This window comes from Balaenoptera borealis, assembly GCF_965194805.1.
Source record: "Balaenoptera borealis genome assembly, chromosome: 16".
NCBI classification, from domain to species: domain Eukaryota; kingdom Metazoa; phylum Chordata; class Mammalia; order Artiodactyla; family Balaenopteridae; genus Balaenoptera; species Balaenoptera borealis.
Genome location: NC_138872.1, coordinates 1,688,819 through 1,715,023, shown reverse-complemented (window position 1 = coordinate 1,715,023; position 26,205 = coordinate 1,688,819). Strand labels below are relative to the sequence as shown.

Here is a 26,205-nt window from a genome sequence, read left to right as displayed (position 1 = left end):
CAGCGGGGGAGCGGATGGGGGGAGGCAGCCCTGAGCCCGTGGCCTCCCCACCGCGGCCCTGCCCTCTGTCAGGGCACCGCGCGCCAGGGCCCACCTGAGCGGCCTGCGTCGAGCACCACCCGGTCCAGGTCCTGGCTCTGCAGCCCCTTATACTGGCCCTGCCACCGCTCCACGTTTTTCTGCATGTCTTGAAGCCGGGAGTGCACGTGGGCGGCCGTGTCCTGGGCTTCGGTGACCACGGCCTTGGCGTGGGCAATCTTCTTGCTTGTCTCGTCTGCGGCGAGCAGTGTGCATGCAGGCTCAGCGGGGGGCAAGCGAGGACCATCGGGGGGCCTCATCCCCATCTGGGGAGACCACTAAGACCCCCCTGCCAAGACCAGCAACAGGGATGTCACTCCCGTCCCCGATCTCATGAGAGCCTCAGGGCGGTGGAAACGCACCTTCCGTCCTCTCCCAGGCGGCCCCTCCTGTGCCAGCCTCTCTCGCCACAGCTGGGTCACCCAGTGTCGGCTCAGTCCCGCCTCCCCATGGCCACCCCCCACCCCCGCCAACACCATCTCTCCCGAGCGCCCCCCCTTCCCAGAGTCCCCGTGGCCCCAACCCAGGCTTGTAGGGAAGGTCGACTCTCGAGTCGGCAGGGATCCCTCCTCTGCCCTGAGCCCTCCCGCCCCCCTGGCCCCTGAGCCCTCAGCTCCAGCCACTCTGGCCTCTGCTGCTGCCTCCACCTCCCCCCTCCCCCAGATGCCCCACGGTCCCTGCCGCACACTCCCGCCTGCCCCGCGCCACCTCTCTCCGCGCGCTCCCTGCCCCTTCCAGTTTTCACTTGCTGCCCGGGGCTACGTTCGTTTGGCGTCTGTCTCTGACCAGAAGCGGATCCCCAGGGCTGGGGAGGGTCCCCAGGGTTGGAGCTGCCCACACAGGGGCCCCCCTCAGCTGCCCCGGCCACCGCTCTGGACGGTGCAAGTGTGAACATGTCCCCCATCAGAGCCTACGGGACAGGCTGGCTGATGTCTATCCGGGCAGGTGTCTCTTCAGCTCTGGGGACAAGCAGTGAGGGCGGGGGCAGGAAGGAGACCCACCCTACCTGTGTCCATAGCCAGCATGGCCTGCACCTCCCGGACTCGGGCCGCCAGCTGTTCCTTCCTGGCCCGGGCATCGCGGAGCTGGGTCCCGGTGCCCTGGAGGGTGGCCCACGCTGCGGGGCAGGCAGCCTCAGTCCCGAGGAGCCCCCGCCCCCAGGGTACAGGTGCAGCCCATTTCAGTCCTCCCTCCTGACCAGGGAGGATTAAGGCTCACACACACACAGTCAGATGGAGACATCTGGACACGAGGGCCCTCGGCTCAGGGGGTGGCACTGGCACCCAAGTCTTGGGGCAGCCTCCTGGGCCCACAGCCAAGGCAATGATTCCCATTTTACAGGTGAAATAATGGAGGCTCAGAAAAGCCGAGCCGTTGCTCAAGGCCACCAGTGCCCTTAGGTGCCAGCGGCAGAGGGCGCACCCCACTCCCCGCTCCCCACCTGCTCCTCCGCGACGGCCTGGCACACACACGGCCCCCAGCCAGGACAGCAGGAAAACCGTCAGCCGGTCCCCACGTCCCCTTCCAAGGCCCTTCCACGTCCTGGGGGCCTGTCACGAAGCCAGGGTGGGTGGCGGGCCTTTGCAGAGCTCCCAGGGACGGACTTGCTCAGCAGTGGGGAAAATTCCCACAGAGGGCAGCCGCGACCCTGACTCACACGGTGACGACCCACATGGCCGGAGGGTGAGGGTCCCCACAGAGCCCGGACACCCAGCTGGACCCGGCACTCACCGAGGCCCAGCCTCCGCTGCTCCCCAAGGACGGCCTCCTCCAGGGCACTGCTGTCAGCCAGCAGCTCCCGGGCTCGGGGCGCCAGGCCCCGCTGCACGACCACCTGCAGACACAGGAGCAGGACGCAGTTCACACCTGCCCGGTGGAGCTGCAAGGGAACAGGGGCTCCTGCCGGGGCTGTGGGGGGCGTCAGGGCCTCACCGCCCATGTACGGCTCGCCTGCTGCTGCGCCTGGCCGGCGGCACCCTCGGCGGCCCGCACGGCTTGCAGAATGCTGCTGTAGGCGTTGGCGGCCTCGACGGCCCGCTGGATGAAGCGGTCCTGGTTGACTCCCTGGATGATGCTGTGAGGGGAAGCGGGGAGGATCCAAGGGTGGGGGTGGGGGGGTCCGCCCACCTCACGGGCCTCCGCCTGCCTGGCTGCCGGGATGGCCTGCCCGGCGGCTCTAGACGCCCGGCCTTGCACCGCCCTGTGTGCCTCTCCTGCTCCCTCCTGCCAACCTGGGCCCAGACTTCCGCCCGGCCCCTGCAGGGACAATGGCCTCTCCTTCTAAGAGCCCTCCCAGACCAGCTCTGCCACCTCCAGGCCCTGGCTGCCGCCCACCCCGCCCTGGGCACCCTCTTTGGGCCCCGCACCTGGAAAGGTTGAGCGCCAGCTGGTCCAGCTGCCACGCGTGGGCCTCGGCGGCCTCCACCAGGTCCACCTTGCTGCTCGCGGGGGAGAAGGCCCGCATCTTCTCGAGCAGTGGCGTCCGGGCCCCGTCCAGGCTGGCAGCAAGGCGCTCGTACTCCTGGGGGCGGGTGGGCTTAGGTGGGACCCTCGTCCCCGTCCCCTAATCACCCCCACCTGGTCTGGGAGTGCCTGCCCGCGCCCAGCGTGCAGCCCTTTGGGAGGGGGTGCTGCTCACCTCCTTGGCCTGGTCCATGCTGCGCAGAAGCTCAGAGAGCTGGACCAGGGTGTCTCTGGCGGCCTGTAGAGTGGCCCCCAGAGTGGCGTTGTCCCGCAACAGCTCCTGTTTCCGTTGCTGGAGACGATGGGGAGTGAGGAGGAGGTGACAGAACAAGGATGAGGCAGGAAAATAAAGGGGTGGGGTGACAGGGTAGCGGATGATGAGTATGAGGGTGAAAGGGGAGGGGGAGGGGGCGGGGCTGGGGGGGGGCCGGCGGGGCAGGCTCCCTACTAGGGCTTCCTCCAGCCGCTCCTGGTTGCGGCTGTTGAGCTCCTCCGCCTCCCGCGTAGTGCCCACCGCCCTGTTCAGGGCTTCCCGCAGGTCCATGAGTCCGGCCTCGTGCTGGGCCAGCTGGTCTCGGGTGCGTGCTACCAGCGCCTGGTTCCTCTCCCAGCGCCTGGTCAGCTGCTCCTGCACATGGGCCAGCACTGGCCGAGACCCCGCGTAGGAACGGTCACTTGGGCAGTGGCTCCTGGTGCCTCCCAGTCCCCACCCACCCTCCCAAGCTGATGAGATGCCCCTCCAGGCTGACCTCAGCCCCAGAGCCCCCAGCCGGGTCCTCACCCCTCCCGTCTCCGCCCTACCGGGGCTGACACCACTCACGTCTCTGGGCCTCCCCCAGCTCGGCCTCAGCGGCTGCCCGCGGAACGCCCAGGTCACGGGCCCGCATCTCCCGGAGCAGCCGTTCCACCTCGGCCAGTGTCCGGCGCAGCAGCTCACCCGATAGGGCTGAGGCGTTGGCTGGTGACAGGCGGTCCGTCTGGGACTCGAGCGCTGTGTGGGTTTGGGGAGCGGGCTGTCAGGGCCCAGGCTGGCCTGCTGCCCGGGCACACCTCTGCCCACTAGCTTCCGAGCCAGAAACGCCCAGCCGAGCATCTTCAGACAACCGCCATGTAACCGGGCGTGCCCTGGATGGCCCCCAGAGCTCCTGGCTCCAGGCTGCGACTTGCAGGCCTGCCCGGCCCTCTCGCCCACCCCCCCTCACCTCCCAGGGCGCCCCCCACCCCGGTATCCCCACCACTGCCGTCTGCTCAGCCTGTGTGGGGGGGGCACTGGCCTGTCTTACGGGGCCCACCTGCCCTCTCGCTCTGGCCACATGGGCCGCCTCTCCCACCTCCCAACCCGGACCCGCTGTTTCCGCGGCTGAGGCCCATCTCCCTGTCTAAACATCCAAACGTGCCAGTTCTTCAAGGCCGAGCCCCCTGGAGGCAGGCCCCTTGCTCTGACTCTCCCCGCCCTGCCCAGGTGGGCCAGCCCCTACCGCTCAGGGCGCGCTCCACAGCCCGGACGGCTGCCAGCAGCGTCTGTGCCCGGCCCAGTGTGGTCTCAGTGCTGCCCAGAAGCTGGCCGGCCTGGGCTCGGGCCCCTGTGGCCTGTGGATGAAGTACCCCATCAGGCCTCGAGCCTGAGCTGAGGGTCAGGGGTGACGCTGGATGGTTTGGGGCCTGGGGAGAGAGGCCTCTTGGGGAGCGGTCTGCTGAGAGGACGAGGTCCCGGGGAAGGGCTTTCCCGCAGGAGGAGCGTTCCGGGGGGTGGGTTCTGGGGCAGGGCTCCCCGAGGGCCTGCCTGGTCATCCAGCTGCCGCACGTCCTGCCCGAGGCTTGAGGTCTGTCGTTCCAGCGCCTCCAGCTGCTGTGCAGTCTCATGACGGGGGCCAGGGGGTTTCCGGAGCTGGCTCTGCGGGGAGGGGAAGGTGAGAGCCTGCGACCTGGGAAGGGGAGGCGGGGGGCGCCGGGCCGGGCCGGGCAGTACCTGCAGGTCGGCGATGGAGGCGTTCAGCCTGTGCAGCCGGGCCCAGACCACGGAGCTGGCATTGATGCCACGCAGCTGCTCCCGGATGGCGGGGAGGAGAGCGCCGGCCCGCTCCAGGTCGTCCAGGAGCAGGACCACACAGTGGTCACACACTGTGGGCAGGGGGCAGGTGGGCGTGGGGTGAGGGGTGGGCCTGAGGCCACCGGGGAGTCATGGGGTCGGCGAGCTAGAAGCGGGTCACTAGGGGTCACGGAGATGGAACGGGGTACTGAGCTGGGCTGAGGGTGACGAGGTTAGTGGGTGTCAGAGGTCAGCGTGGGGGTCTCAGGGTCAACAGGAGGACAGCCGTGGGGTCTCTCAGAAAATTGAGAAGGAGAGCTGGGACCAGAGAACTGATCTGGAAGTGGAGGTGACCGTCGGGGTCACCAAGTCAGCACAGGACCGGGACTGGCACCACCCCAGGTGGCGTCGGGAGGGTCGGGGGAGCCGGGTGTGGTCAGGCGGCTGGGGGCAGTGGGGAGGGCAGGGACACACCTTCGCAGTGCACGCCGTGGCCCCCAGGCCCTCCTGCCATGGGCACCTGGTGCTGGTGGCTGCAGGTGTCACAGCGCTCCCCACTGAGCCCCGGGGGGCACGTGCAGTGGCCCGTGTGCACGTCACAGTGGCCGCCCTGGCACTGGCAGCCTGGGGTGGGAGGGGTGGGGTGAGTGGCCGGCTGAGGGCCCTGGGGTACTCGCTGCCCCGAGGTGTCCACCGGCCCGCACTCACGCCTGCAGCCCTGCTCAGGGAGCCCCCAGTGGCCGGGGGCACACTCGCGGCACTGGGGACCCCCAGTCCCTGGCCGGCAGTGGCACTGCCCACTCTGGGGGTGGCACTCCGAGCCCTCGGCAGCTGGTCCACAGGCGCATGGGCGGCAGCCCCCGCAGCCCTCAAAGCCGAAGTGTCCTTCCTGGGGGCACAAACTACAGTCAGGGCTCTGCACAGCTCTCAAGACCCAGCTTCCTTCAGCCCTGAGAGCCTGCACCTCCAGCCACGACGTCCTGCCCTTACACCCATACCCCATCCCTCTGGCTCCGAGCCCGCCCCTACAGCCACAAACCCCACCCCTACACCAAGGCCCCCCCTACAACCACAAAGCCCCGCCCCCACACCGAGGCCCCACCCACAAAATCAAGGCCCCGCCCCATCCAGGCAGCTCTACCTGACAGTGGTCACAGCGCTGACCGTTCACACCTGCTTTGCACAGGCAATGCCCACTGTGGGGGTCACAGGCCTCCGTCCCACACGGGGAGCAGTCACACCCTGCAGAAGGGTGGCTGTGACAGTAGCCCCGACCCCCACCCTGGCCTCTTCCCTCCCGCCCTGGGAAGCCCTCGCTGGGCTCCTACTCCACATGCATCTCCATCCTGCCCCAAGCGAAGCCCCCAGACCCTCGCTTTTCGTCACCTCCCTGCTCCACCGAGGTCCAGACCACGCAGCCGCCTCACCGGCCCATCGGGCCCGCCTCCCCTGCAGCCTGGGCTCAGCCAGAGGACCTGCCAGAGCCCTCGCGGGGCGCCCTCCCCCAGGAGAGGCCAGAGTCCCCACGTGACCCTCAGCCTGGCCGTGGGGTCGCCCGACCGTGAGTCCTGGGGGCCTGGTCGGGTCCACCCTGGCCACGCTGGGCCCGGCCCGGGACACAGCCTGCTCCGGGGGGGACACCCAGAGGCCCCTCAGCCCCGCCCGCCCTGCCTACGGGTGCAGTTGCCGGGCAGCAGGGCGTTGCCATAGAAGCCGGGGGCGCAGCTCTCGCAGCGGGGCCCGGTGGTGTGGCGCAGGCAGCCGCGGCAGGCGCCCGTCAGGGGGTCGCAGTCGCTGAAGAGCATGTTGGGGTCGCCGTTGCCGCTGCAGTCGCAGGGCTGGCACGAGCTGCCCAGCACCAGGGGGTTCCCAAAGAAGCCGGGTGCACACCTGGCGGGGCGGGATCAGTGGCTGGTGCTGGCAGGCAACGCAGCGTCCCCGGGGCCACGCACGCAGACCCCGCCCCAGTCAGGCACCCGCCCGCCCAGCTCACCGCTCGCAGGAGGCCCCAGCGTAGCCGGGTTTGCAGAGACACTGGGTGCGGCCACCTCGCAGGATGCAGCCCGTGGCGAAGCTGCAGAGACGGAGGCGGCCGTTACAGCCCAGCGCGCTCCAGGTGAGCACCAGGTAGGGGGGGTCCCCTCCTCAGGGGCCCACCCCGGATGCCCCGGCCGCCACAGAGGGCAGTGCTGACCCAACCAGGTGGGGGCGGTGGTGTTCCATTCCGGGTCTTGAATGGCTTTTGTCCACCAGTCAAGGGTCGGGGCCCTGGAGGGGCTGGCCCAGCTTACTTGTTGGAAGGCACAGCCAGGGGGCAAGGGCAGCTGATGCAGGGGGCCGCAGGGTCCTCAGATCCACCGCGCACGAAGCCGGCCTGGCAGCGCTCGCAGTGGTCACCCTCGGTGTTGTGCTGGCAGCCCTGGGGCAGAGGGGACAGATCAGCACCGACGGCGGAGGCCTCGCTTCCCGCCAGCTCCCCCACCCCGACCCTGCAGGACTCTGCCCACTGCCAGCGGGCGCCCTGCCCAGGGCACCTCCCCTCCCCCAGACCTCAGCGTACCCGTAACTACTGACCAAAGGCCCCCGGCCTTCCCTACTCTGCGCCTCTGGTGGCTGCCTTCCCCCGCGGGGCCCCACTCACCACGCAGACACCCGAGCCAGGGAGGCAGCGGTCTGAGTGGCCGTGGCACTGACAGGGGACGCAGCGACCCAAAAAGAGACCTTTGACGTCCCGGTAGTAGCCAGGGGCACATTCCTGGGGGTGGGTGGGCATCAGTGGTCAGGAAAGGAGGCGGGGCCAGCCTGGTATGGGGGGCAGGCCGGGGACCATGCTCCTGAGCCTGACCGCTGAAGGCACAAAGTCCAGCCCACAAAGCCACGCAGATGCCTCGGCTCAGGGGACCACCTCCTGTTCTCCTCCAAACACCTCTTCCAAGCGGGCGGAGGGAGGGGAGGGGGGTTCGGTGGATGCTGGCTGGGTAAACCGTGGACGTGGGACGCGCTGGGCACTGAACAGATGAAGAGCAGCTGTGTGCACGGGGGGCCGGGCAGGGGGCAGGTGACAGCGGATTAGCACGCGGCCGGCTCAGCCTGTGGCGGGAAGGTCAGCTGCCGGGAGCGTGACACCCAGCTGGCAGGAGGACGGGTGGGGTGAGACGGAGACGGAGGCCAGGCGTGGATGCTCGGGGGAGGGTGGACGTGCGCGCGCGGGGCAGGGTGACCGGCCAACGGCAGCCCGGCAGCCCGGTGTCTGCCCCCGCCACCTCACCTGGCACGAGTCCCCGCGGTAGTTGGCAGGGCACATGCACAGCTCCACGTTGCTGGCCGGAGGTCCCCCGCCCACCTCGCTGGCCACCTCCAGCGCCACCCTGCGCAGGGAGACGGCCGAGGAGGTCTGTGAGAAGAGGGCGCGGATGTGCAGCTGCTCCAGGCCGGCCAGCACCATCATGAGCTCCTCACGGGACACGGCGCTGTGGGTCTCCATGTGCCGGAAATTGCCCTGCGCGGCCACGACAGGGCCTCAGTGCGGCCGCCGCCATGGGGCACAGCAGGAGCCCAGGACAGACCCTCCCGTGGGGGATGGGGACACGCAGGGCACGTGGGGGGGACACGCGCTACAGGTGAGTGATTTCTGATCTGAGAGGCAAAGACTTTAACACACGAAAACACTAACTGCAAATGAAATATGAACGACTTGAGTACATCAAATGCAAGAACGTCTGTTCATCAGAAAAGATCTTACAGAAAGACACACAGGCTACAAGAGTACAGACTAAGAGAAGACGATCGCAGCTCTAAAGCCAGGACACAGGGTGAACATCAAGAATAACACGAAACCCCTTGGAAAGGAAATGGACGAAAGACACAAGCTGGTGGCTTGCAGAGGGAACCCCAGGGCCAGGCGTCGGAGGAGCTGCCCACCCGTCAGGGATCAGGGGTTTGCAAGCCCGCACTCGGCCCAGGAGCACTACCCCCACGGGGGACCAGGAAAGAGGCGTGCTGATGAGGGGCCCGCCCCGTCCTGCTCCGGGACCCTGCTTTCTGACACGGAGAGCAGCCCCTGTAGCTTTGGGGGCCAGAGACGACCGCTCACCTCCACCAGCTGCAGCTCCCCGCGGTGAACGTGGCCGGGTGCCGGGTACACTGGCTCCAGGAACGTGATGCTCATCTGGTTGCCCTGGGGAGGCGTGTGGGCAGATGAGGGCCGGGAATCGGGCTGCCCACGGTCCCGGCTCGGCTGTGCCCGCTGCCCGCCCTTGCCAAGACCACCCGGTGGGCCACCTGCAGCACCACGTCTGGCCTGCTCTCCGTGGGGATGAACACGTCTCCCCGCTGGGTCTCTGAGTGCAGTTCGTAGTGGAGGGTCCCGCCGTAGGACGACACCTGGAGACCGGACAGAGGGATGCGACCTGGCCAGACCCCGTCCACGGGCCCAGAGTCGACGGCAGTGGTTCTAGGCACCCTATCCCTCCCTGGACACCAGCATCCTCACTGCCGGCCCCCCCAGGCCTCCAGGTGCCCTCCCAGGGGCCGATCGGCCTGCTCACCCGGTCCCCCAGGTAGGAGGGCGGGGCCTGCCAGTACAGCTCGGGGAAGGCCTCAGGCGCGCGCCGCAGGTCCGCGCGAAGCAGTGTTGCCTCCGCCTGCCGCTCGTGGGGCACCACCTGCCGGTCACCACTCAGCAGCGTCCAGCCCTCCATGTCCACGAACTGCAGGGCACGTGGGTGGGTAACACAGGCGCATGCCCTCGCGTATCACAGGGCCCCGTCCTACGTCTCAGACCCCCTCCCTGAGTCCCCTCCCGTCCTGCCCGCACACCTCCCGGCGGGCGTAGGCCGAGCTCCGGCAGCGATCCGTGGCCCCGAAGCAGAAGCAGCGGGTGCAGCCTTTGGGGTTGGCGGCGTCCAGGGAGAACGTCCCGAGGCGGCACTGGTCACACCGCGGGCCCTGCACGTTCTCCTGGGGGCAGGAGGGCACGACAGGGCAGGGCGGTCAGCCGTGTGCCCGTGTTGGCTGTCACCCCACAACTGGGCTGACTGGCCCAAAGGTGCCAGGAAGCTCCAACCTCCCAGAGAGAACGAAGGTCCGCTGAGAAGGCAAGACGAGGGACGGGGTGGGGTCGTCAGGTCTGGCCCCGGACCGCCCTCACCTTGCAAGAGCACTGGCCTGTGAGGGGGTCGCATGTTCCAGGTGCAGAGCCTGCTTCGTGGCAGTCGCAGGGGCTGCAGCTGGGGAAGCCGTGGAACCCGGGAGCACACGTGTCACAGCGGCGTCCGGCCACGTTGGGTCTGCACCTGCCGTGAGGGTTCAGGAACTGGCTGGGCCTCTCCTCCACCTGCCCCTCACACTGACACAAGAGACCAGAGGTGCCCCCCACCAAGGTGGTGCCCCCCTGAGCGCCGGGGACACTGCCAGGGGGTGGGTGGGTTCAGGGCTCACTGGCAGGTGACCCGGGACTGCCCCGAGGCCACGGGGACCCGCACCCTGGTGCTCACCTGCACTGGCCGCTGTCCACATCGCAGGTGGGGTCCATGAGCTCCTGGACGCCAGGCCCCGAGCAGTTACACTCCTCACAGCCGACCAGCGGGTGGCAGCCAAAGGTCCGGGGCTGGCAGACGATGCAGTCGGGCGGGACGGTGCGCGGCGGGCAGATGCACTGGCCCGTGAGCTCGTCACAGAGGCGGCCGCTGCAGTCACAGGCTGTGGGGCGCGTGCACAGGCCCCGGTCAGGGGACCCGACAGCAGACCTGGGGACACTGCATGGGTGGGGGGTGGGGGGCGAGGCCACCCTACCCCCAGCCTGGTTCCACCCAGCTCCGGGCCCCAAGCCCCAGGCAGCTCCTCTGATGTGGCGTCAGCTGGTCAGAACTGCTGTCTAGTCCCCGGAACCTCCTGGACAACCCTGCAAGGCCCGGGCTGTCGCAGACAGGACGCGGCAGGGCTGGTCCACCAGGCTCCAGGACGTGCTCCTGACCACTGTCTCCTGGAGGCACCCCCCCAGAGCGCCCGTGGACTGGGGTACTCACGCCTGCAGCTGGGGAAGCCCCAGTAGCCAGTGGCACAGCGGGAGCAGTCACGGCCTATGACGTGGGCGCGGCAGGGACACTGGCCCCCGAAGGGCTCACACGTGGGGCCCGTGGCGCCCACCTCGTGGCAGCTGCACGGCCGAGCCCCGTTGTTATAGAAGAGGGAGAGGGAGGCAGCGGCGTTGCGGCAGAAGGACGACGAGCTGGAGGGGCTGGGGTGAGGGCGGGTGGTGAGGCCAGCTCCCAGCCCGGCCCCTACCCTGCTGCCCCCGGCCCTGAGCCCGGCCCACCTGACGTGGTAACCGTGGGTGGCACACTGGCTGATAAAGTCGTAGGATTTGTCCAGGGGCTCCTCCTGGAAGTAGCTGGGGCTGTAGGCGTCTTCGGGGACCACCAGCACGTACTCCTAGAGCATCAGGGCCTGGTTACCTTCCCGTGGGCCCAGCGAAGAGTCCAGGTCGGGGGTGGGTGCCGGAGCCCCCCGGCAGGGGCCAACGCCAGGGCTTCTCTGCCACAGGCCAGGGTTTGGCCGGGCAGCTAAGACAGCGGTGGTGACATCACACCCTGGTCCGGGGCCCCAGCCAGGCTGCCAGGTGCTGGGTCCCTCCTGGGGCCACTCAGAGGGGAGGCCAGCCTCTGTGGCCACACGGAAGCTTGGGGAGTGCGAGGAGGGGCCCAGACTCCTGGCGCCCCGTCCATCCCTTTTTGCCGGAAGCCTCCCTCTCCAGGAAGGCCACTCTGACCAGCAGGGCCCCAGGGAGCTGCTGGGCAACATCTTGGCTCTTGGACCCCTCAGGAGCCTCTCGTGATGGGCCTGGAGGTCCCCAGAGGCTGCCGCCCCTGGCACCTAGCTCGGGGTTGGGCCGCGGCAAGCAGGGTACACACTGGCACGGCGACCAATAGCGGTACGACGGGTGGAGGACGGCTACCAGCCCGAGGACTCACCAGCCAGAGCCAGCGGCCCTCGGGCACACGCACGGTCACAGCGAGCTCACTGTCGGTCACGTCCAGGACGGCCCGGCCCTCACACACCACCAGGGCACGGCAGCCGTAGGCGTGCGGGCAGAAGCTGGCGTTGGCGTGGCCTGGAGGTGAGGAAAGGCAGGTCAGTGCCCCCAGCACACGCACAGCACCCCGCCCCACGGCCTCACGGCCTCACCCCGGGCTTGGGACACTCCTGGAGTCACCAGGGAGGAGAGGATCCCAATGGCAGCACCCATTACCGAGGACCGTGCATCCCTGAACACGACACGCGTGTGTGACCCACCCAGAGACCCACGTGGCTGGGCCCACTCGTGCTACGTGAATCGGCCGTGGTCACACACGAGGCCCCACGAGGCGCAGGTCCCCGGGCTCGTCAGAGCAGAATGAAATAGACGTGCGTGGACCCGGGTCCCACAGCGAGCCCTCGATCACCCGAGCGCAGGACGGGGTGAACTTTGAGTCACAGCACAGATGTGAGGGGCAGGGCCTGCCACCCACAGTGGGCCCTGGGACACCTCATGTGAGAGCTGAGGGCAGGATGGGGCACGTGGCCCCGTCACAGCCAGGCAGCGGGCACCGAGCCACGGCCCCTGTGAGCTGTGGACCCAGCACGTGCCCCATCCACTTCACGTGTGGTATCACACGACGGGCCGTGTGGACGAGACCCCCGAGAGCCTCCTCGCCCCGGGGTCCGCCCCTCCGCTTACCCTGCCAGACACGACCCCCGTTGATGAGGACCTCCACAGCGAAGGCGGGGTGGGCCGGCTGGTAGCCGTGCAGCAGGAAGGCGTAGCGGCCCAGGGCGGGCACGTGGGTGGTGAAGACCACGGTGCCCTGCGCCGGTGGGAGCGGATCCGGTGAGTGGGCAGAGATGCAGGGGTACCAGGGGCTGCAAGTCCCGCCCCAGCCCCCCCGGCCCCCCCGCCCCTTCCCGGCCCCGGCCCCTCCCGGGCCCTCCCGGCCCCGGCCCCTCCAGGCCCCTCCCAGCCCCCCCCGCCGGCCCCGGCCCCTCCCGGCCCCTCCCGGCCCCCCCCCCGGCCCCAGCCCGCACCTGGGGGTGGCGCAGCAGGGTAGGCTCCACGTCGGGGTCCGCAGCGGTGGGGGGCCGGGGCTGGGGCCCGGGCGGGGGCGCGTCCGGCGTGAGCTCCCGAGAGCGGGTCAGCGGTAGGCCGGGCGGCAGCGGCAGCACCTGGCAGTCCCTGAGCACCACAGGCTGCGGCGGCTTCGGGAAGCGGGAGGGCAGGCAGGCGGCACTGGGGGGTGGGGAACACAGGGGTGAGTCCCCGAGTCCCGGCCACCGCCCTGCCGCCGCTCTGGGCTCCCGCCCCCGGCCCCGCTACCTGCTGGGGCTGAAGGCGCCGTGACTGCTGATGCAGCGGACGCGGGGCTCCACGAACTCTGAGCTGAAGGTCTCCGCGGGCACCAGGGTGACACTGTGCTGCAGGCAGGGGACAGGTGTGGGTGTGGCGGCAGGAGCGGCCCATCCCCACCCAGGCCGGTCCTGCTCTCTGCACCGAGCCCGACCCCCACTCCGCCTGCCTCTCCTGCGGCTGCACAGACCCCAGCCCTCGGCTGTGGATTCTGGGCCTGGAGCACCTCCCAGCTCCCCCCGAGGCCACTCCTCCTCCCACTGCACTCCACCGCCGTCTGTGGTCATAGGGCCGGGGAGCCGGCACAGGCAGGCGCTCAGCGAGCGGGGGCTCGTGAGCAGGCATCTCCGTCCTGTACCGTCTACCACGGCGAAGAAACGTGTGTGACGGATACGGTAAAACAGGGTATCTCAGGGTGTCTAGAAAAACCCGACAGCGAAGACAGAATACCGCGTGACCACAGTGACAGCTCCATCCTTCCCTGCCATGGCGTTGGCCAAAGAGGCAGCGCAAAGGAACACCTGTGTGACTCCAATTATAGAAAGTTCCGGAACAGGCAAACTAGGCGGTGCTGTCAGTGTCTGGAGGTGGTTACCCCGGTGGGGGGGGGGGGGGGGGCTGAGTGGCATCGGGGGTGGGGCCATGTTGCTTCCTGGCCTGGGTACTGGGCTGTGGGTACAGCTCCATGGAGAGTCTAAAGTGTCCCAGCCCACGACTACAGCGCCGCGTGTGCATGAGGACAGAACCGCGGGGGTTGCGACATCAAAACATTAGGAGGAAGCAACGTAGCGTGCGTTACTTAGCAACGTGGAAGAAACGGACTGACTCCGGGAAGCAGAATGAGAGGATGCGCAGATGGGGCATGCGATTATGCTTTGTTGTTGCAAGTCTGTTTTCAATATTTGACGCTTTCATAAAAATATATGCCTATGATACTCGGATAAAACTTTTAAAGACCTAGGGAACCGTAACAGTGAGACTCGGTAATCCTCTGATGAGACCAGCGTCACCCATTCTGTCACTTTCTGAATCGACACGCATGCTTGGTTCCGGGCATCAAACTAACGATTAACGTTGCCCAGAATGTTCAGCCTTGGGATTTGATTTTCACCTCTGTGAAGTTGACACAGAAGTAAGCTACAGGCTTCCCTGCTGGCGCAGTGGTTAAGAATCCGCCTGCCAATGCAGGGGTCATGGGTTTGATCCCTGGTCCGGGAAGATCCCACGTGCCGCGGAGCAACTAAGCCCGTGCGCCACAACTACTGAGCCCGCGAGCCACAACTACTGAAGCCCGCGTGCCTAGAGCCCGTGCTCCGCAACAAGAGAAGCCACCGCAATGAGAAGCCCGCGCACCGCGACGAACAGTAGCCCCCGCTCGCCGCAACTAGAGAAAGCCCACGTGCAGCAACGAAGACCCAAAACAGCCAAAAATAAATAAACAAATTAATTAATTAAAAAAAAAAAAAAAAAAAAAGAAGCAGCAAGTTACGACAACGATAGTGAATCCCAAGCTTCAGAACCCACGCTGTGTGGACCGCTTCCTAATTCGGGTCCACAAGGTGTCGTGTTTTTGTCAATTATACCAAAAAGCAGCCTTTCGTTAAGACTGTTCTTCCTACTCTGCCTCCAGCGCATCACAGCCCCCTTAGGTGACCGTGAGCATTATTTACAAACAAATTTACATTTCATACCCACAGGGAACAAACCCTGCAGGAGGAGGGTTCTGGAGGAACCTCCACCCGATGTGAGCTGAAGATGGCACTGGTGATGGGTACCCAGGCTCATCACATTCTTCTACTTTTTTTGTGTGTTTAAAATCTTCGCAAAGGCCTAACCCCACAGTGGGGTCCTGGGGCCCGTGCAGGTGAGGGGTCGGGCCTCACCAGGAAGAACCGTGCCTGCTCGGCCGTGAGCCGGACGCTGGCCTCCGGGTGCAGGTGGAAGACCGTCAGACGGCGCTGCGCATCCAGGGCGGTGCCCCGGCACAGGGTGCTGCGGGACGGGCAGGGCTGGTCAGTGGGCAGGGCAGCCCTGGAGCCCGGAGCCCTCCACCGGCCCCCCAGGCGTGAATCCTCTCCCCACTCCCCAGACACCTGTATGAGCAGGGGTGGAGGGTGAGCGCCCCCTGCTGGGGGGCCCGCCGGGGGGTGTGCACGGCCACGTCCACCTCCTGGCGGGCGTCCTCATTAGCGTACTCCACCACCAGGGCATAGGGGCCTGGCTGCGTCACCGCCACCTGAAGCTGGACGTCCACCTGGGGGGACAGGGCGAGGTGAGGCCCCCGCCCCAGCGCCCCACCTAGAGAACAGGCCGCTCCTGAACACGGCCCTTCCCATCCCCTCCCCGCACAGCCTCGTCCCCCACCTCAGGGCCTGTGTGCCCGCCGTCCCTGCTGCCTGGGGCACTCCCGCGGCCACTCGGCTTCCAACCTCCGCTCGCTCCGAGCCCCCCCAGCCCACCCGTGGCCCGCCAGCTTCATCACTGTAGAGTGTCCAGTGCCCGAAGTGAACCGGCGACCTGCCACCTCCTCACAATAAGCTGGAGGGCTGGGCCATCCGTACCCCGTGTACGGATGAGGCCCCGAGGCACCGACTCCCAAGGTCAGAGCCCCAGAAGGCAGCAGGTGCTGCCCGAGCCGGCAGGCTGGCCTTGAGCACCCAGCTGTGCCGCCCATGCTCTGCCCGCCGTCACTCTTGCGCTGTGCCTGGGTCCTGTCACTGCAACGTGGACTCCCCCTCCCCACAGGCCATGGGCACGTCTCCCCAAGTCTTGACCCCGCCCACCCCCGTGGGGTCCCGGGGACACGCACATCTGCGCCCTGGCAGGCGACCAGCAGCGGGTGAGCGGGGCTGAGCTGTTCCGTGGGGCAGGGCCGGGGTAAGCTGTTGCCGTGGCGACACAGGGCCTCAGGCCCAGCGGCGGAGGGGAAGCCGTCCAGGGGCAGGTGGGTGTAGAGGAGGCAGCTGGGGGCGGTGCACAGTCTGGTCAGCACGGGGCAGGCGGCCTGAGCACAGCGAGGGTCAGGCCCGCCCCCTCCCCCACCGGCCGGCCCTCACTGGTCCCCGGAGCGCTGCGCGTCGGGCTGGAACGTGCAGGGTTCGGTCACCCGCAGCTGCAGGAGGGCCGCCTCGTAGTAGGCGCTGGGCAGGAGAGCCACGTAGTCCTGGGGGGAAGGGGGGAGGTTAGGTGCCGTGGTCCCCACCCCGCACCCTGCCCCAGCCCACTCAGCCCCGCCTCACCAGGAGCACCCCCTCGGCCTCCACGAGCAGGGCCCAGGCGCCGGGGTTCAGCACGAAGGGCTCCCCGAAGCCCCTCTGGGGCACGGTGACGAAGGCAGGCTCCGTGCTGGGCGGGAAGGCCATGGGCTGGCTCTGCTCTGTGCCTGGGGGCGGGGACGGCAAGCCTCCTGGACGCAGCATGGCCACCCAGGCCGCACCTCCCCCAGGGCCAGCGGGAAGGGCCGGGCCTCCCACCCACATGCGGGGACGAGGTGGGGCTGGCTGTGGCGAGGCGTGAGTGGGGCGGGGCCCAGGGGGTAGCCCCCCGCACTCACAGTTGGCGCAGGTGGCAAACTTGCCCTGGTCGCGCACGGAGACCCGCCCGCTCACGCTCGCGGGCCCGCGGTTGACGTATCGGAAGACCAGTCGGAAGAGGTCAGGGGAGGCCACGCTCAGCCTTGCCACGATCCTGGGCTGCGGTGGGTACGGGTGGGCGTGGAAAGTCGGGGCTGCTCCTCCGTGGCCATCCCCGGCCCGGCCCTGCCACCTCAGGGGCCTGCCCACCCACTCCGCCGGCCCCAGAATGGGGCAGCACCGCACCCACCTGGATGGGTGCCATCTGCGCGTAGCCCCTCCAGCTGAAGCTCTCGAACTCAAGAGGGTTGAAGCCGAAGCGCACGGCGTGGCCCTCGGGCGTGGCCGCCTCCTCCAGCTCCAGGCGCAGCTGGTGCAGGTCGGGAAGGTAGTGGTCCTGCGCCGGCCTGGCCACGGCAGGGCCGGTCAGGGCAGCTGGCATCCGGTCTGGGCAGGGCGGGCACTGGCCCTGCCTGCTCACCAGGGTCCCCAGGGAGAAGCCCGGGGGACAAGCTGCCGCCCCAGCCCCCTGCCCGCCCGCCCAGCCGGGGCGGGGGCACCCACTTGCTGCAGGTGGGGCCCTGGGTGCTGGGGCGGCACAGGCAGGCGCCTGTCCTCGGCTCACAGCCCTGTCCCAGAGCTCCGCCAACGTCGCACCGGCAGCCTGCAGCGGGAGGGAGCGAGTCAATGCGGCCTGGCCCCCACCCGGCCTCAGTGTTCCACCCACCCTCTGCCAAGAGTGGCTCGGCTGGGAGGCCGCCTCACCTCCCCCAGGGGCTGCCTGGGTCCCTGGACAACAGAGGCTCTGAGTCCAGGGGCAACGGCCCTGGGATCGGTCAGTGACGCCTGCTGCCAGGGGCAAGGGATGGAGAGGAGGAGCACCAAGGGGTGAAACCTGCCTCCTCACTCCCACGCCCAGCACGGGTCTGGCCGGGCACCTAGAAGCAGCTCGGCAAGTGCCATGCCGTGCCCAGGCCCTGGCTGGGTCCCTGCCCCATCTGTCCCTCTCTGGGCCTCAGCATCCCCCAGGATGTGGTCTGAGGACCGCGTAAGCAGCCGCTTACCACGGCAGCCGAAGTAGTCGGCCTGGTCCAGCCCGAAGAAGCCGTCCTTGCAGGCCGCGCAGGTGTGGCCGCACACGTGGGGCTTGCAGAAGCACTGGCCGTTGCCCTGGGGGCCAAGGGAGAAGGTGGGACCAGGCAGGGGAGGGTCCCTACGTGCGGCTCCCACAGCCCCCGATATCTGGGCCCTCAGACTCACCGGCTGGCACTCAGCAGCTCCACCCACTGTGCCCCTGGGGTCACAGCTGCAGCCTGGGGGAGGGGCAGAGTGGGCCTGAGAGCAGAGCAGGGGGCAGGAGGCCCTGGACTCCATCCCCGCGCCGGCTCTGTGGGGCCAGCCCTCCCCCTCCCCAGGGGTCTCCCCCAGCACCCCGACACCCACTCCGGGCAGACTCACGGGTGCAGCCCTCAGGGTTGCTAGGACTCAGCCCCCAGAACCCAGGTTTACAGCGATCGCAGCTCGGCCCCTCCACGTGAGCCCGGCACCTACAGGGGATGTGTGCCTGGGAAAGGATGAGACTGAGGGTCAGAGTGGGTCCCTGCCCTCCTACCTGCAAACCCTCAACCCTGGAGCCCTGTCCCATCTCTGGCATGACCCTGCAGTGAGGACAGAGGAGCGGCCAGGCGAACAAATGGACTCTGAGGTTGCCATGGCAACCGAGCAGCTGAGGAAGTGATGGTCCCTCTGGAAGCGATGGCCTTGGCCCCAGAGGGCTGACCTGGGCTCACCTCAGGAAGATCATGATCGGCTGGGGCCAGGCCAGCAGGGTGGCAGGAGCCAGCTGTGGAGAGATGCCCAGGCCGCCGTCATTACTCGGTCACTGACCCTGACGGCCAAGGGCTTCCCCAGGCCTGGCCAGGACCCGAGGCTCCATGGGAGCCAACATACATGCCTCCCACACGTGTGAACAGGCAAGAAACCACGTGTGCCTACATGCCCTGGTCCCCCACCACACAGCACGTGATTATGAACACGCAATGAGCACACACAACAGGCACACACGTGTGAACAGTCATGTGAGCACACATGCACAAAGCACGTGAACAAGCATGAACCGACACACAGCACATGACCACATGCGAGTAAACAGGCACATCCAAGAACCATGTGGAGACACGCACATGCACGACACACGGACACTCATGTGAACGCAGCACGTGAACCATACGAACACACGCGAGCGCACACAGAGCACAGAGACGGTCACGGGAACACGCAGCACATGACATGCACAGCACCCAACACACACACACGGTGCCAGCCTCACCGTCGCAATAGGGGAAGTTGTAGGCACCGGGCGCACACATGTCACAGCGCAGCCCCGTCACTCGGGGTCGGCAGCTGCACTGCCCGCTGTGGGGGTCGCAGGCTGTGTGCAGGGAGCCTTCGGGGGAGCAGTGGCAGGCTGGGGGAGGGGGGAGGAGAGCGGGGTGTGAGCACGCGGTGGGCACACGCCCTCCCCCGCCCCCCCTCCCGCCAGGGCACTCACGGGCACAGTCGGGGAAGCCGTGGAAGCCTGGGCTGCACTCCTGGCAGGTGGCACCCGCGTAGCTGGGGTGGCAGTGGCACACCCCGCCCGCCCCACACAGCTGGTCCAGGGCACCCCGGGGGTCGCAGGCGCAGGCTGCAGAGGACTCGGGGTCAGGCCCTGGGGGCCTGTGGGTGGCCCTCCCACCCCGCCCGGGGCCCCTGAGGCCCTCTGCTCACCGTGGCACTCGGGGTAGCTGTGGTGGCCCGGGCGGCAGCGGTCACAGTGGGGGCCGTCAAACTCGGGTCGGCACGGGCAGCGGCCAGCGTCATCGCAGCCCTCGGGCAGGGTCCCCGTGGGGCTGCAGCCGCACACTGCAGGGCCGAGAGGCGCACGGGGTCCTGAGCCAGGCAGGCCGGGACCCCGGCCCCCCTCCCACCCCCCACCGGGGGCGCTGCGCTCACGCTGGCAGAGGGGGAAGTGGAAGTAGCCAGGGGCACAGCGGTCGCACGCCGCCCCCTCGAATCCCGTCCGGCACGTGCACTGGCCCGAGTCGCGGTCACAGGTTCCGTCCACTACACCGGGGCTGGAGCACTGACAGGCTGCAGGGAGGAGGTGGTCACAGAGGGGTTGGGCTCCTGGGACCCACGAGGGGACGGGGACCGGGACGGGGACGGACTCACGCTGGCAGCCCGGGCCGTAGAAGCCCGGCGCGCAGAGCTCACAGTGCGTGCCCTGGAAGCTGGGTTTGCACACGCAGCGCCCCACCCGTGGGTCCTTCCGGCAGGCGTTGCCCTGGGTCCCGGCGGCACTGCAGTCACAGTCTGTGGGGGGGTGGGGGGTGGGGGAGTCTCAGAGGCCCCGTGGACCCCAGCCACCCACCCTCCCCCCCAAAAAAAAACCTCCCTTCTCCACAAAACTCCTTTCCTTACACTTGACACTGCACTCATGCAAAACAAAAAAGACTAAAAATCCCAACAAGGGAAAGTTGATGTTTTGGGAAAACAGTGGCATGTGGTGAAATCAGGACCACTACACATAATTAGTTGTGCATAATGTAGCAACCAAGTCAACTGCAGGCATTGACTCAACCAGAGAAAATGCAAAAAAATCATAACAAGGTGAAAAGAAAATTCTACTCTTTATAAATAATTCTGGGGATTAGGAATAAGAAAGAAAAAGTGTGCTAAATGTCTTAACTGATGCACAAAAAGGGGGTAATACTATTTAATTTTTGTTACTGACATGGAATAATGGTTCAGTATTTGTCAAAGCATAAGGGTAACCTCGGGCCAGACCAGAAGACAGAAACAGAACTTGCAAACCCTTGGAGAAGAAAACACAAACCAACCACAACACGTTTTGTTGGTAAATCCAACAAAAGTCGGGAAAGGAAAAATTTAAGCAGAATGTGAGAAATGATACAACTGGGGCAGCTGTGAGCCCAAACTGACAGCAGCCACAGTCCCTCTGCCAGGCCACATCTCCTCTCACGAGATAAACCCAAAGGCATCGGCTGGACTCTTGAAGGAGAATCCAGTCATGTCCTTCTGAAAGAATGCACCTTGAACCAAGGATTTGGACAGGAAACAAAGAGCTTCCAGAAGGGAGAGTGGGTGGCACAGACACAGAGAAGGGGAGCATGGAGCGCGGTGAGCCCAAGGCACAAGCATTCACGGAGACAAAGAGGGATGTTGTGTGTTGAGAAAGAGGACCTGCCCCAAGAGATGCAGCATGCGCAAAGCTCGAAGAGCAGGATACATATGGTCCAGGGGGTGCTGAAAACTAAAACTATTGTAATTGGGAGGAGAATTTGGCAAAACCATTGTCATAGAAAAACTGAATACACTATTCCCAGAAAGTGACAAAAATTAACAGCAGAGTGGGTTTGGACTTGCCTGGTGGCGCAGCGGTTAAGAATCCACCTGCCAGTGCAGGGGACATGGGTTCAATCCCTGGTCTGGGAGGATCCCACATGCCGCGGAACAACTAAGCCCATGCGCCACAACTACTCAGCGTGCGCTCTAGAGCCCGAGTGCTGAAACTACTGAGCCTGCGTGCTGCAACCACTGAAACTCGTGCGCCTAGAGCCTGTGCTCTGCAACGAGAAGCCACCGCAGCGAGAGAGAAGCCCACGCACCACAACGAAGAGAAGCCCACACGCCGCAACTAGAGAAAGCCTATGCACAGCAATGAAGACCCAATGCCGCCAAAAATAAATACATAAAATTTTAAAAAATAATAGTTAAAAATAAATAAATAAAATCTGACCATGATGCAGTAAAACTAGGACTGAACCATCAAAAAAAGGATGGAATGGAAACCTAACCACCTGAAATGACAAACGCTGTTCTAAACAACTCGGATCAAAAGGAAAATGATGCTAACACTATATATGGAATCTAAGGGAAAAAAAAAAAAAAGGCCATGAAGAACCTAGTGGCAAGACGGGAATAAAGACACAGACCTACTAGACTTGAGGATATGGGGAGGGGGTGGGGTGAGATGTGACAGGGTGAGAGAGTGTCATGGACATATATACACTACCAAATGTAAAATAGCTAGCTAGTGGGAAGCAGCCGCATAGCACAGGGAGATCAGCTCGGTGCTTTGTGACCACCTAGAGGGGTGGGATGGGGAGGGTGGGAGGGAGGGAGAGGCAAGAGGGAAGAGATATGGGAACATATGTATAACTGATTCACTTTGTTATAAAGCAGAAACTAATACACCATTGTAAAGCAATTATACTCCAATAAATATGTTTTTAAAAAAAAAAAAAAAGGAAAATGAAAACTGAAATGATACACTGTTTAGAAAGGAACAGCTGTGAGAACCCAGCATATCAACCCTATGGGACAGCTAGCCAAAGCTACACTCTGAAGCAAATTTATCGCTTTAACCCAGGGTTTCTCAACCTTGGCACCAGTAACATTCTGGCCTGGATAACTCTTTATTGTGCGGATGGGGGCTGTCCTGTGCACTGTAGGATATTTAGCACGATCCCTGGCCCCCACCCACTAGGTGACAGTGGCATCCCCCAGTTATAACAACCAAAGAAGTCTCCAGATATTTTCCTGCAGAATAAAATCACCCCTGATTGAGAGAAAACCCTTTAAACCTTTTGTGGATAATTAAGAGAGACTAAAAATAATAAATTCAAGAAGCTATGAAAATAATAAATCAAAAAAATGTACAGAAAGACAAATACTGTATGATCTCACTTATATGTAGAATCTTAAACCCCTCGCCTCCCCTCCCAAAAAAAACACACACACACAATCGAGTTCATGGATATAGAAAACAGACTGGTAGTTGCCAGAGGTGGGGATTAGGGGTTTGGTGAAATGGGTGAAGGGTGTCAAAAGGTGCAAACTTCCAGGTATAAAATAAACAAGTCATGGTGATGTAATGTACAGCATGGCGGCAGTAATTAATAATAATGTGCTGCATAATTCAAAGTTGCTAAGAGATTAGATCTTCAAAGTACTCATCATGAGAAAAAAACAGTAATTATGTGTGGTGACATATGTTAACTAGACTTTCTGTGGTGATCATTTCACAATATATAAAAATACCAAATCGTGGTGTTATATACCTGGAACTAATATAATAACGTATGCCAGTTATACTGCAATGAATAAAAGAAAGAAAGATGGTTTTAGTTCAAAATTTTCTATATTAGGACTTCCCTGATGGCGCAGTGGTTAAGAATCCGCCTGCCAATGCAGGGGACACGGGTTGCAGCCCTGGTCCGGGAAGATCCCACATGCTGCAGAGCGACTAAGCCCATGTGCCCCAACTACTGAGCCTGTGCCCTCGAGCCCGCGAGCCACAACTACTGAAGCCCGCGCGCCTAGAGCCCGTGCTCTGCAATAAGAGAAGCCACCACAATGAGAAGCCCGCACACCACAACGCAGAGTAGCCCCCATTCGCCGCAACTAGAGAAAGCCTGCACACAGCAACAAAGACCTAACGCAGCCAAAAAATAAATTAATTAAAAAAAAAAATCTTAAAAAAAATTTTTTTTTTCCATATTAGGAAGTAAAATCTCTCTCCCAAACTAAACAGAGAAAAACTCCAGCGGGTCTTATCAATAAGCTGCACTTTGAGAACACCAATAAACTCAACAAACTTCTGTTAGGTGTAATAAAGGTAGGAAAGAAAAGAAAAAAGAAAATAAAAATAGACAAAAGGAATGAAAGGAAATTTAAAAATCATGTACAGAATGTCATGCATAACTTTATGCCAATACCTTTTAAAATCCAAATGGCAAACAATTTGCTAAGAAAATATAAATAGTCAAAACTGACTTACAATGACGTAGAAAATAAACACACATAATAAAAGAAAAGAAAACCATCATCTAAGCTCTCCATGGGAAAACAGGTATCAGGACCAGATGGTTTTTTAAGTAACTTCTAACAAGCTTTTAAGAAATTGATAATTCCTGTGATTTTTTTAAAAATAAATTTATTTATTTATTTATTTGTTTATTTTTGGCTGCACTGCGTCTTCGTTGCTGCACGCGGGCTTTCTCTAGTTGTGGCGAGTGGAGGCTACTCTTTGTTGTGGTGCATGGGCTTCTCATTGTGGTGGCTTCTCTTGTTGCAGAGCACGGGCTCTAGGTGCGTGGGCTTCAGTAGTTGTGGCTCGCGGGCTCTAGAGCGCAGACTCAGTAGCTGTGGCGCATGGGCTTAGTTGCTCCGTGGCATGTGGGCTCTTCCAGGATCAGGGCTCGAACCCGTGTCCCCTGCATTGGCAGGCTGATTCTTAACCACTGCGCCACCAGGGAAGCCCGATAATTCCTGTGATTTTTAAACTGCTCTGGAGCATAACAAAGTATGGATTGTTTTTCAAGTATTCTACAAGATGAATTACAAAACCAAAACAAGATAGTACCAAAAAAACAACAAGAAGGCTTTCACCCAGCCTCACTCACGAATATAGACACAAAATGTTTATGTTCAATGCTGGGTCCACAGTAGGAAGGATATTAGTAGAATTCATCCTACGGTTCACAGGTTAAAAGTGAAATGCCGCACCAGCACAATTACCACGTGCTCACCAAGGGCCAGTGGAGAAAGGAGGGATTTTCAACAGTTTATACCAGGGATTGGCAAACTTCAGTCCAAGGCGCCTGTGCATGGTTTATAAAGTTTTATTGGAACACGGCCACGCCCATTCACTTGCACACGTTCCATGGCCACTTCCAAGTTGCAACATACAACAGCAGAGCTGAAGCTTTGCAACAGGGAACACACGGCCCTCTAAGTCTAAAACATTTACTGTCTGGCCCTTTTCAGAAAAAATCTGCTGACCCCTGGTTTACCCCATGATTAAAAACTAAACATTTAAACGTCAAAAAGAAAACCGCCAAAGAACCAAGAGATATGCGAATAGTTGGGTTTAGGGACCTCCACTGAGATATGACTGAGTCAGACACCAGAAGAAGCAGGTCAACAGATTCACGTGAAAAAAATAACAGGAAGGGCAAATTACCCACTGGGAGAAAAGCACATGACGCGTGAGGAACAGATAATATAGTTAATACACAAAGCTCATAGCAGCAAACAAGTGAAAAGAAAACTGAGCCACAACCTCGGATGGGAAATTCACAAGTGAAAGCAACAGGAGTCAAGAAATGCAAGAGAAGATTCAACCTTGGACCTCCCTGGAGGTCCAGCGGTTAAGACTCTGTGCTTCCACTGCAGGGGGCGCGGGTTTGGTCCCTGGTCGGGGAAGTTCTCTACATGCCGCGTGGTGCAGCCGAAAAATATATATATATAAATAAATAAACAAAATATATTCGTAAGTAAATACTTACGTGTTAAAAAAAAAAAAGGAAGATTCAACCTTGCAAACGAGGCAAAGAAACACAGCTAAAACCAAGGAAATATCAAATGCCATCTGATCTAAGACACAACCAATTATAGGACACACCACTATTTTGCGCTGCTGTGAAAGGAAAACGCCGGCCAATTAGACATCAATAAGCCGTCAACTGAAAGGCGCATCCCAATTCCAGGAAAACCGAAAAGGGGGAAAGTGAACCAATGAAAAGATTTCTGCGATAATGAATGCTGCCGTGTAGTGACAGCAACGCCTAACACATGTGACGCGGCCGTTGCCATTCCACCCGGTAGACGATTTTATGTCAGGAGAGCGGTTTGGCAACCTGCAGCCAAGAATGTCCCTGAACATGCATGTGTAGTGACCCAGAGCCTTCTTCTAGGAAAGTGTGCTACAGAAGTAGTTAAGAATTCATGGAAAGCTTTAGCTGCAAGGAGGTTTACTGTAGTGTTATTTTTATAAAATCTGGAAAGAACCTAAATTTCCAAGAATTGAGAGAAGGTTAAGCAAGAGCTACATTTGTCTGCACAACGCAAAACACGAGATGATGTGTTTACAGGATGGTGTGGGTGGAAAACGCAATTACACAACAGCGTGCACAGCGCACATGGATGTTTATAAAAACAGCACGCACACAGAGGGAGGAGGGGTCGTTCGCAGGAGGTGCAATTCTGCACAACTCTCTTCTTTAGCTTTCCGCTCACCTATGTTTTTGAAGGTTTTCTAGCATAAATACGTAACATTTGCACAAAATTAAAAGAAGCCAAGACATGGTGAACAAAACGGAAATACCCACTCTCTGTGGGCCTGGGTGTGGCCCCTCCTGCCCCAAAGCTCCAGTAGGGCCCAGGCCAGGATGGCGACCTCGGGGGACACTTACTCACAATCTGTCCGGCCGGTAGCACCTGCTCCCCCGTGTCATTGTGAGAGAAGGAGGGCACCGCTGAGGAAGGAGACAGCAAGCGTCAGCCAGGCTGGCTCAGTGCCCGCCGCCCGTGTCGCTCGGCATCACCGTTGGTACGGGCAGGACGAAAGAGTCCCCCCTGGGGTCCCCCACCCCCCGCCCTGGCTCCAAGCCCAGCAGGCAGGGATGCTCAGGGCCTCAGGGCCTGCCCCCACCCCCAGGCCGCGCCCTCACGGTGGCAACGCGGGAAGCCGCTGAAGCCTTCAGCACACGCATCGCATCGCGCCCCCGTGAAGTTCGGCCGGCAGTAGCAGCGGCCCGTCAGGTCCTCGCACGTCCCGTCCGTGAAGTCCGACTCGCAGTCACAGCCTGGGCGGGGGCGGGAAGTCAGGGGAACCC

General features: G+C 62.7%; 1 protein-coding gene across 2 annotated transcripts in view; it reads right to left on the bottom strand.

Annotated features, from left to right (window-relative positions):
- LAMA5 (laminin subunit alpha 5) overlaps positions 1 to 26,205 on the bottom strand; it is a 52,947-nt gene that overhangs the window by 5,455 nt on the left and 21,287 nt on the right. Inside the window, exons 10-59 of one of the 2 annotated variants that reach the window (XM_082359786.1) lie at positions 26,041 to 26,175; positions 25,783 to 25,845; positions 19,736 to 19,876; positions 19,517 to 19,654; positions 19,292 to 19,426; positions 19,074 to 19,208; positions 18,852 to 18,989; positions 18,313 to 18,365; positions 17,981 to 18,086; positions 17,783 to 17,835; positions 17,587 to 17,692; positions 17,087 to 17,186; positions 16,773 to 16,929; positions 16,504 to 16,642; positions 16,190 to 16,332; positions 16,007 to 16,113; positions 15,760 to 15,913; positions 15,044 to 15,204; positions 14,834 to 14,942; positions 12,921 to 13,018; positions 12,632 to 12,833; positions 12,288 to 12,414; positions 11,542 to 11,681; positions 10,887 to 11,002; positions 10,597 to 10,808; positions 10,066 to 10,270; positions 9,720 to 9,864; positions 9,389 to 9,529; positions 9,118 to 9,279; positions 8,852 to 8,953; positions 8,664 to 8,747; positions 7,839 to 8,069; positions 7,212 to 7,325; positions 6,862 to 6,989; positions 6,564 to 6,644; positions 6,246 to 6,460; positions 5,712 to 5,812; positions 5,279 to 5,459; positions 5,045 to 5,194; positions 4,511 to 4,662; positions 4,325 to 4,435; positions 4,020 to 4,131; positions 3,362 to 3,532; positions 2,990 to 3,186; positions 2,717 to 2,833; positions 2,445 to 2,599; positions 2,011 to 2,152; positions 1,810 to 1,912; positions 1,085 to 1,195; positions 95 to 274 (exon numbers count right to left, since the gene is read on the bottom strand). In XM_082359786.1, the coding sequence (XP_082215912.1) occupies positions 95 to 274; positions 1,085 to 1,195; positions 1,810 to 1,912; positions 2,011 to 2,152; positions 2,445 to 2,599; positions 2,717 to 2,833; positions 2,990 to 3,186; positions 3,362 to 3,532; positions 4,020 to 4,131; positions 4,325 to 4,435; positions 4,511 to 4,662; positions 5,045 to 5,194; positions 5,279 to 5,459; positions 5,712 to 5,812; positions 6,246 to 6,460; positions 6,564 to 6,644; positions 6,862 to 6,989; positions 7,212 to 7,325; positions 7,839 to 8,069; positions 8,664 to 8,747; positions 8,852 to 8,953; positions 9,118 to 9,279; positions 9,389 to 9,529; positions 9,720 to 9,864; positions 10,066 to 10,270; positions 10,597 to 10,808; positions 10,887 to 11,002; positions 11,542 to 11,681; positions 12,288 to 12,414; positions 12,632 to 12,833; positions 12,921 to 13,018; positions 14,834 to 14,942; positions 15,044 to 15,204; positions 15,760 to 15,913; positions 16,007 to 16,113; positions 16,190 to 16,332; positions 16,504 to 16,642; positions 16,773 to 16,929; positions 17,087 to 17,186; positions 17,587 to 17,692; positions 17,783 to 17,835; positions 17,981 to 18,086; positions 18,313 to 18,365; positions 18,852 to 18,989; positions 19,074 to 19,208; positions 19,292 to 19,426; positions 19,517 to 19,654; positions 19,736 to 19,876; positions 25,783 to 25,845; positions 26,041 to 26,175 (6,759 nt within the window). The remainder of the gene's footprint in view (positions 1 to 94; positions 275 to 1,084; positions 1,196 to 1,809; positions 1,913 to 2,010; positions 2,153 to 2,444; positions 2,600 to 2,716; positions 2,834 to 2,989; positions 3,187 to 3,361; positions 3,533 to 4,019; positions 4,132 to 4,324; positions 4,436 to 4,510; positions 4,663 to 5,044; positions 5,195 to 5,278; positions 5,460 to 5,711; positions 5,813 to 6,245; positions 6,461 to 6,563; positions 6,645 to 6,861; positions 6,990 to 7,211; positions 7,326 to 7,838; positions 8,070 to 8,663; positions 8,748 to 8,851; positions 8,954 to 9,117; positions 9,280 to 9,388; positions 9,530 to 9,719; positions 9,865 to 10,065; positions 10,271 to 10,596; positions 10,809 to 10,886; positions 11,003 to 11,541; positions 11,682 to 12,287; positions 12,415 to 12,631; positions 12,834 to 12,920; positions 13,019 to 14,833; positions 14,943 to 15,043; positions 15,205 to 15,759; positions 15,914 to 16,006; positions 16,114 to 16,189; positions 16,333 to 16,503; positions 16,643 to 16,772; positions 16,930 to 17,086; positions 17,187 to 17,586; positions 17,693 to 17,782; positions 17,836 to 17,980; positions 18,087 to 18,312; positions 18,366 to 18,851; positions 18,990 to 19,073; positions 19,209 to 19,291; positions 19,427 to 19,516; positions 19,655 to 19,735; positions 19,877 to 25,782; positions 25,846 to 26,040; positions 26,176 to 26,205) is intronic. The other variant, XM_082359787.1, reaches the window with a different exon arrangement.